Below are 9,995 nucleotides of genomic sequence, written 5' to 3' on the forward strand. Positions count from 1 at the left end.
TAAAAACGAATGCGTCAACAGAGCCGCCATCTTGGTACGGGGAAGCGCTGACATTAACACACTTTGAGAGGCGATTTCTTTTGTCAAGGTTCATTTAAAGTGTCAGACGTGTATTTAAACAGGGGGTGGGTAGAATGATAGATGAGCTTTTTGTTGTTGTTGTTAGCATAGCCAACGTTTATGTTAAAAATGTTAAATGCGCATTGACACATTTTCACGTTCACACAAACTCCTAAAATCTCTACCAAGCCTGGAGAATAATACTGAACATTAATGTGGCCGACCTGTAACCACCAACATCCGGCTTAGGCTTGGATAACACAGGCTAAACAGCTCTATACTGACGGGCATTTGGATGATTTGTACACAATATATTTCACAAGCAAATATTTGTCTTAAATATATGTCTTTACATTTATTATGAAAGATGAATAGCCATTTAGTTGCTTATTTGGAAGACAGGGCGGGTCTTTGCACACAGGCATTATAAAGGTTTGGTTAAATAACTATTGAAAATTAACTAACTACACAATATTTACAATATACACTTTATTGCAATATTTACAATATACACATTTGATTGTAATAGGTATTGGTATAGAGGTATTCAGTGAGGTGTCACGGCACACCTGTTTAAAAGGCATCGGAGGAGGTGCGTCAGGCAGCAATGCCCAGCAGGAAAACCAACACCTGTATCTTGATGTATGCAATGTATACACCTGATTGCAATATTTACAGCATTTAATATCCTTGCTGCAACACTACCTCCACAGTTTCTTCCTCACACTCTGGCTCTCTAGTCGGAGAGTATGAACTTTGGCCAAAACAAAATCTTACCTACGGAAAGTTATACATTTATTCTTTGTTACTACAAACATAAGCGGCGCAACAGTCAGAGAAGCGGGTTGAACCGCATTGGAACCCCGACACAAGATGGCGGCTGTATCGACGCACGCTGAGACAGAAAGGCACTGGTCTTTATTCTCACTGATGATTGCTTCTACATCTACGGTGTCCTTACATTTACCTCTACATTGTCTTTTGACTTATTGTCTAATGAACTTGTTTTAGCTCCAGGTATCATCGGAAATGTCCTAATTAATTTGCAGTTACCGGAAACGTTAGATGTTATATTTCTATGATGACGTAGTATTAAAAGTTGCTTTTACAGAAAGCATCAAAAACACATTTTCCCACAGGAAAACACCCCGGGGTTCTGTGGAAGCTGATGCCGTGTGTTTCTGCAGCACGCACAGCATGAAAATGAACGTTTTCCTCGCAGTAAACGAGAAAAGGGAAAACGAAACCTAAACGCGCTGGCACCTGACATTAAAGCCGACACGCCGCCTCCGCGCTGACGCGGACCCACCGGCACTTCCTCTGTTTCTGCCACTTCCTTCTAAACACAGCCCGAGCCCTCAGTCAGTCAGTCTGCGTTGGACGCTGGAGACGCACGATGGGAAGACGACAGACGCGCTTCTGACTCAACTATCACGGCAAGTACGGCATTCCGTTTCCTCACTACATCATCTGAGTGGACCGATAATAACCGGTGCTGAAACAAATAGATCAATAAAATAGCAGCTAAATCTTTTTGAGAGTGGTTCTAATATCTGCAACACCCCGAAGTATGACCTATTTCCCCCCCGAGGTGTCTTTAATGTGCACTTTTACACTGTGATAGTGGTTTATTCGCTCAGTTTTCAGTTTGGTTGTGTCTAAAAAATATATAAATGCAAATGTGTGTGATTTGCATACAGTAAAATGTATGAACTGTACTCACAGCCCAGCGTCTATCATCTTTTTCACACATTTCATACTTATTATATTAGGCCTGTTATAAGCAGTTGGTGTTTTGTATGCTGAAGTAAGGTCCGAGCTTTCCTCGGGGCTTCCCAGCATTACTGTGAAACTCCCTTCATCTGCTTGAAAACAGCCTTCTAAGCCCCTCCCAGCTGGGTCCGCAGCCAGCTGAATCAAAGTTTCAGTGCTTCAGGGAAGTGTCACTGTGTATCCTGCGCTACAGATGAACTTTCTACAGTCATGCACTCCCCTGATCGCCGTCTGTGAGGTCTGGGACTAAACACACACGTCTAACCTTCTCATGTTCCACTTTAGGGCGAGCAGCACGAGCCAAGCATGAAGATGGATTACAAATATGATAACGGAGTGGAACTTTTGTTGGCTCACATGAATATCGAGGACATCATCAACGCTGCGGAGACTCTGTATAAGCTGGAGGAAGAGGGGGAGGAAGGGGGCTTGTCATTCGAAGAGGAAAGTCTCTCCCAGGAGGAGATGGACGAGAACGAGGAGGCCGGGGACTCGGTGGGCTCGGGGAGCCCGCAGGAGGACTATGTTGACGGGGTTGGGGGCGTTCGCTACGGGACGGTGACAGACCTCCTGTCCTTTGTCAACCTGCTGTCTAACATGCAGGCAGCAGCCCTGCAGCCCCTGCCTGAGGAGATGGGCGTCCTACTGAACAAGGTGAGGTGTTTTTTTTGACTGCGGTCTCTAAATAAGTCTTTGACTGTCTTTACATTTTGATGTGATCCCATCTTTTAAACCGCCTTTTGTTTGCAGAAGGACATGGCCGTAAAGAAAGGCCGCTACCAGATCAACTTGGACGTGCTCCTGTTTCCATGGAAACTGACCTACAAGAACCACGGCTCTGGCCTTGTGCCCAAGGGCTCGTTTGGGAAAGTCCACTTGGCTCAGGACACCGCCACCAGAAAGAGAATGGCTTGCAAACTGGTGAGTCCTGCTGAGCAATGCTTGGCGTCCAGCCCTGCTGACTTCTCGGAAGACTAACCCTAGGTGCCAAATACCTCACATGCCAAGTACAAGTTGTTCGCAGGGCATCTACTCCTGTTTGTACAATCAATGTTGGAGTCAGCGAGACATTTGGTATGTTTTCACTAAAAAGAGGAACAGTGGTCTTAAAAGAAGAACACATTTCTTAATACCAATCTTGCAAAAAGGGCCAAGATTATTGTAAGAAGGGAATTTTAACAGCTTCCCACAGCTCCTCTAGATGTTTATGACAAATTTAAATTCATGATAGAATTGATATATCGGCATGTTGTGATTCAACTCCTAAATTCCTGGCTTAATTTCACAATCCATTCTGTTGTTTTCATATCTCTCTGATACTGCGCTCTTCACCTGAGTGGAGTGACCAATGTGTTTACTCTTTGCTACATGGAAAATATTGACAAATGAGGAAGGTAGTTCCGTACCTAGCCTGGTGTTATCGGAACACTATGTTGACACAGCGTATTGTACACACTGTTAAATACAGAAAGAAGGCCTACGGGCACAGGTGTATGTTTATTTGAGTTTGGTTTCCAAGCTACTAATAGATTTCATGCGTAACAGTAGACGGACTTGTGATGATGCGTGACTCATCTTTATCCTCCACAGATCCCTATGGAGCACTTTAAAGCGGCCGACGTGGAGTTCCAGGCCCGGTTCCGCCATGAGAACATCGCCGAGCTCTACGGCGCCGTGCTCTGGGACCAGAGCGTCCACCTGTTCATGGAGGCCGGTGAGGGCGGCTCGGTCCTGGAGAAGCTGGACAGCTGTGGGCCCATGAGGGAATTCGAGATTATCTGGGTGACCAAGCAAGTCCTTCGAGGCCTGGAGTACCTGCACTCGCACAACGTCATCCACCACGACATCAAACGTAAAAAAAGAAAATTCACTTGTTGGGTGTTGTTGAATGATGTACTGCATTGTAGTAAACTAGTACACGTTGTTCAGGAAATTATGCAATGTCAGGTGTTACCTCAACCACAAAGTCGAGCCACAGACGGATGCAGCTCTTGTAAATAATTGTAGAGTGACGCGCAGCAAAGAGGTGAATCAGTCAAAAACAGCCAAAAGCTTAACAGACCACAGAGATCTGACACTGACAATCTTACACGCTATGATTGACAAGAGCATAATAGACGTTTCCTCCTCTCTAGGTTTGACAAACATGTTTTGAGGATGTGTAGCCAGGTCAAAATGCATGGTAGCTGATGACTTAAGATTACAAGAACACATCACAGCAGGTAGGACTCAGCCGAGGTTTGACGTGAGGCAGTTTTCCTCGTCGGTTGAACCACAGCTGCGCTGCGGAGATCAAAGCATTCTCCAGAGCCGTCTGTCAGCCTCATGGCCTAAAGGCTGTTTGGAGTCTGGAATTTCCAGTGTGCTTCTCATGCTCACAGGGTTTAATGTAGGGTCCGGAGATGCAAGTGACTTATGACAATGGCCAGCTTGGCCCTCTGAGATGTCCCTGTGGTTCTTAGTGTTTCCTGCCTGCGATCAAAATATGTGATTATACCTTGTGAGTTATTTAAGTGCGGTGATGAGACTTTTCACGAAAGGTCTGCCCTCAAATTATCCTTTAAATTCCTTTGCTAAAAGCACAAAACACGCTCGACTTCTTCTTGGGAGGTTTCAGCGGCCTTTTCCCAGTTGAAAGCAATGCAAACTCAGTGCAAGCCGATTCCGTATGTCTTATTAAACCCTCAAATCTCAATAAACAGTGAGAATACTGTACACAACAGCCTCTCCGACAGACAGCGCCATAACTGTTATTTTCTTCCTTTTCTTTAGCCAGTAACATTGTCCTGATGTCAGACAAGGCAGTGTTGGTGGACTTTGGCCTGACGGTGCAGATGACGGAGGATGTATACATTCCCAGAGACCTGAGAGGAACAGAGGTAAGAAAATGAGCCAGAGAGCTCATCGGAGTCTTAAAGGCTGCAACTGTGAGCCCGTAATGAATGCATAAACACATCCAACTGTTTCTTGTAATTACTTGGTCCATTCATTACTTGTTTTTCTACTTCTGGTCTTCAGTGTGTTTTTCTTAGAAAAGGCAGTTCTCTTCTCGACTCATGAATCAGGCTAGACGTCTTCCCCAGGGGTTTAAAGGCCTGTCAGCACTTGTCTTTTCCAAAATGATTGAAAGTCAGTTATTGGCATGTGTTGTTGCAGAGCAGCCGGTGCACACATTGACCTCACTGATGTCACTAACAGTCTGCTTGTGGTTAGGGTTCTTAGTACAGATGTAATCAGCACTTTGGAAATTTTAGGGATTAATCGAAGGGATGTCTCACACGACTTCTCTCCCATCATTCATCTCCTTAGCTTTCCCATGTGTTGACCTGTTTGTGTGACATTCTAAATCGGTCCTTGCACATGCACCCTGGGCCTCATATGGCTTGGCCTTGGGAAAGTCCCAGGGTAGACACCCAGCGGTAATAATAAGAGAGACAGAGCTAGCAAAGACACTGGGCTGCACAGGCTTTCATTCACATGGGAGAACAGGCTGGAATTTCCAGCAGAGAAAAAGTGTGTTTACTTTTCACACTCCAAAGGCCAATGCACTTCTTCACGGCCCTCACCTTGACACACACACGCAGCGTGGGTCTAAAGGTTATCTTGTTTAAACAGAAAAAAATGTTTTACAGCAAGAGGCTGTTTTCCTATTTGTTGTTTAGAACTGAAACATTGACTTGCATGGGGAAACAGTAAAAGAGGAACTCTCACACCTTATCCTCTGCTGCCCCATTTGATTGAGTTCATGTCTTGTCACCCTTCTTTCATTCAGATGTATATGAGTCCAGAAGTGGTTCTTTGTCGGGGACATGACACAAAGACAGATATCTACAGCCTGGGCACCACCATCATCCACATGCAGACTGCTAGCCCTCCATGGGTCCAGAGATACCCACGCACTGCCTACCCATCCTACCTCTACATTGTAAGTACCGTACATTTTGATACGAGCCACTATAGTGTCATCGTGTTGGTCAGTTGGTCCACCACCTTGGTCCAGATTGCAATAACTCTTACCATTGGATTAGTGCTGCTGGAGCAAAACGTTCGGAAATGGAATAATCATAAGTGCTTTAAGATCCAATCATATGGAAGTAAATCTGTGTCATTGGATTTTGAAGCCATTAACTTTCTACCACTGAATTCGTATGCATTGAAATGGTGTATCTGAACGTTTTGACTCTGAATTTAACTCTTTAATGTTCAGTGTTTTCACTAATTCAATAGTTTGAGAATCCAACGTTAAAAAAAAATCACGGCTTAAAAGAAATTCAACGTTAAAAATTTCAATGTACCAAATTCAGATGCAAAATACAATGTATACAATTCAGATACAACATTCAGATGCATAATTTCAATGCGTAAATATTCAATGCTAGAAATTCAATTGCTTTTTAATTTCAAAATCCGATGACACAGATTTACTTACAATCAACAATCCATCACTAAAGTGTTGGTCATGCATGTCAACTCATGCATTGAGAGAAAACATTTGACCTTTTATAAAGTGATCTGAATTCTAATTTTAGTCTATGGATGTACACTACTACATCCATGGTATAGCCTAATACTACTTATAGCTAGATGTTTGGCTGTGTAATATTCTAATCTATTTATATATATTTATGTCTGTCTAACATTTGGTCATGTGATCGGTTATATAAGTTATTAAACATTGCTTTCATCGTCTTTGAAACATTCGTTCCTTCATTCACACCTGCTCAGAGCTAGTAGCATAGCTATTATATCACACTTAAATGCTACAGTTTCTTTAATCTTGCTGCATTTGAAAAAGTGACGCTCTTTTCCATGACCCTGGTCAGGTCTTCCACAGTCGAGATTACCTTGAGATTAAAAATGGCTCAACGTGACTGATATAAGGGTTTGACCTATGGCCCATTTAGTCAGCCACGTCTGTTTCTTTTAAAAGGTTTTCCATGACATGGGTTCTGTGCTTTCAAGAAGTCCTGTTTCTGTTTTTGAAATGATTATCAGCTCTTTTGATTTGCTCACTTCCTCGTGAAACTGCTGTCATGGAGAAGTTACGTGGTTAAGTCACTTCTACAGGCTGAGCGTTGCTACTTCTTCTTGTTCCTTTTTACCACAACCAAACTTGTTTTACAAGTTACTGCTCACAATGACAAGAAAACTGGGTCACAGCTGCTGAAGGAGTTATTTGTTTTTCTTATTCGGAAACACTTCCATTGTTTTCTCTCATGCTGCTGTTTTCTAATGCCAATTTTTTTTTGCCTTATCTTTCTCCCAACAGATCCACAAGCAGGCTCCCCCTCTGGAGGACATAGCGGAGGACTGCAGCCTGGCCATGCGCTCCTTCCTGGAGCGAGCCCTGGAGAGGAACCCTGCTCTGCGGAGTTCAGCGTCCGAGTTGCTGAAGGACGAGGCCATTAACCCGCCCAGGGAGGATCAGCCCCGCTGCTGGAGCCTTGACTCAGCTCTAGAGGAGGCCAACCACACCATGTTACGGCAGCAGAGCCAGCACCACGACACCACACAGGGTAAGCACCTATGTGTTGAGATCAATTTGGGTCCAGTAATCAATGATAAGATACTTGCCCTATTTAAACATGTACTCCTCTTTTTTCTGCAGATTCTTCTTTGTACTCTGAGGACTCTGGCCACGTGAGGAGGAAGGGCTCTTTGTACATTGACCTGGGGGCCTTGTCTGGTTACTGTAAACTGGTGACAGGGCCACCCACCTCAGAATATGGCTAGCACCGGACCACAGCTCACCATTTATTGGACCTTTTTTTAATTATTATTAAACTACTGTTGGATAGTTGGATAGATACAGGTGGACAGCTGCAGGCAACATGGCTCATTGACGAACTGCATATGTCTAAAGAGTCTGAAGATGACTTGTAATGAATGGACTTAGCTCAACTTTGATGCTGAAATGGGCTGATGTGACTCTACAACACTGCAGGACAGTGGTTGGAAGATAGAGATATTATGTGTCATTGAGCATTAACTGCCAGCTATTTGTATGATTTCCCAGAGCTCCCTACGCTCTATTTCAGTGCGGTCGGGTAATCAAATATATCAACTACATGCTGTGGTTTTCTCATGAAACTGTCAAATAGTCTTGAAAAAGACATTATTTTAAAATATGTAAGATATCTGTTATAGTATGTTTGCACTATGCAAACATGTATATGTAGTTCTTTATGGACTTCCTCTTGTTAATTCCTGTGGAATATTAATATCACAATGCTATGCAAATGACATTTCTGTAATACGTAATTTGTATTTTGTACATCCTGTGAGATGAGACCTGCTGTGCTTTTGACTAACAAGAAACAAACATTGTGGTAAATCTGTTTTCTTTAGTGTAGAGCCTAGAAATTGTCCAAAGTTTGAAAATGTGTCATTATACATTACATGCAATCAAATGGAAATCCCATTCTCACTGTGATATTTCAGTTCTTCTTTGGAGTAGTAATTTAAACAGATTACTCATTTGAGATTTGCAGCTTCACAACTAAAGAGAGATTCCTGATAAACTGAAACATTGACTGTCAGAATCTTTGACATTCAGTCTGTTGATTATCTGCCTGACCTAATGTACTGACTATAAGACGTCTGCGTTGACAGCATTTGATCTGGTATTTGATACAGAAATGAGTCTTGATCACTGACGATGAATGTTAATAGAAATGACAGAATGAGTTCTGTTTGTTTGTTCCATGGTTACATAAGAGTGGGCAGGGGATACTTGAGTCTTCCCCAACCCCCTCTCTCTCTCTTCATGACTAAAGTAAAGAAATCAGACCCAGCAACTCTTGCAAGATAGAGCACAGCCAAGCTATGTGCTCTGTGAGGCTGTACAGAGGAACAGGGATGTTTTGAACTACATTATTTTTTAGCAGGTAGCCTATATTGTTTATAATCTTAGTTTAGTGTGTAAGTTTGTTAACTATTAGTTCTTAAGCTAAACACAAAGTATGTGCAACGAGAACGGCGGGGCACTCTGGGGCGCTGCCACCTTTTTTAGCATATGTAGCTAAGGTAAGTGGTTATGGCTATGGGCGCTGCCAGTATCTGTCGCCAGTCCAGTCTAGTTTCTGTCAATCATCAGAAACAGAAAGTATGTGTGAAAGACAAATGCCCATATAAAGAGAACCTTTGTGTCTGACTGCATACATACTACATTTGTTTTTAAAATCTTTTTCACTGTGTAGTGTTTTGTAGTAGTTGTTACTTTATCCTTTAAAGATGGCTACCTTCTTGTTCCTTCCCTTTGACTGAAGCTGATGGGATTGTCATTAACTTTGCAGGTCTTTGGTCGTGAACTAAAATATTGGGCACATTGGCAATCCCTCCAACTGCTGCAGAGACATTTCAGTCAAAACCACCCACAAATGTCAACTTTGTGGTGGCGCTAGACGAAAAAATCAGTAGGAATCATCCCCTGGAGACTGAATGCCTGTACTCAATTTCATGGTGATCCATCCAATAGTTGTTGAGATATCATCCTGACCAAAGTGATGGACGGACCAACTGACATTAACTTGAGTCACCGCAAATGTTTTTTTTTTGCTCCAGTGTGTAAAGAGACATCAGAAACCATCTATGGTCATATTGTAAAAGTCACTTTCACCCCCCCCCCCCCCCCCCCCATAAGACTGTACCTATGTATAGTATGGAAGCACCTGTACATCGTTTAAGTATTTCTTTTGTAAGCTACTTTATATTTACTACTTCCTACTATGTTCCGGTTTTATACTAAGTATACTGTACGACTTCATTTACTTTGCTTTTTTGCAAATGCACCATAAAACTTACTTGTGTTGCTTTAAGTACATTTTTCTGATAATACTTAAGTATTTTTAAATTGTATTACAATTTTTTATGAAAATTAAGAGTCTGAATACTTCGTTTTATAAATCGTTTAGCTGCTACAGGACACTTGAAGTTCAAGATAGTGATAGCTGGTTAATATTAATTACCCCACATAAAGCAAAATGGCAGGCTGGTAATATACTTGCTATACTGTATATTCTACAGTATATAGAAGAAATAGCAGTAAATAGTGAAAAAAATCCCATACTAAGATTGTATTTGAAACGGCTTGGCGTGGGGTTTCCCAGATTCCACAGCTAGCAGCTAGATCGCAGATGAGGCATGGATCAAATTTTAGTGAA

General features: G+C 42.5%; 1 protein-coding gene across 2 annotated transcripts; it reads left to right on the forward strand.

Annotated features, from left to right (window-relative positions):
• The first annotated feature begins 1,396 nt into the window (after nucleotides 1-1,396).
• Nucleotides 1,397-8,664, forward strand: map3k8 (mitogen-activated protein kinase kinase kinase 8). 2 transcript variants are annotated; one of them, XM_083935706.1, is made up of 8 exons: nucleotides 1,397-1,496; nucleotides 2,119-2,487; nucleotides 2,584-2,754; nucleotides 3,424-3,685; nucleotides 4,606-4,712; nucleotides 5,606-5,758; nucleotides 7,103-7,349; nucleotides 7,442-8,664. In XM_083935706.1, exons 2-8 carry the CDS (start codon nucleotides 2,140-2,142, stop codon nucleotides 7,564-7,566), a joined length of 1,413 nt encoding a protein of 470 aa, XP_083791832.1. In that variant the 5' UTR covers nucleotides 1,397-1,496; nucleotides 2,119-2,139; the 3' UTR covers nucleotides 7,567-8,664. The 2 variants fall into 2 exon arrangements, with proteins under 2 accessions (XP_083791832.1, XP_083791833.1); XM_083935707.1 differs by having other exon boundaries at nucleotides 1,447-1,500.
• The last annotated feature ends 1,331 nt before the right edge of the window (nucleotides 8,665-9,995 follow it).

This window comes from Echiichthys vipera, assembly GCF_963691815.1.
Source record: "Echiichthys vipera genome assembly, chromosome: 21".
NCBI classification, from domain to species: Eukaryota; Metazoa; Chordata; class Actinopteri; order Perciformes; family Trachinidae; genus Echiichthys; species Echiichthys vipera.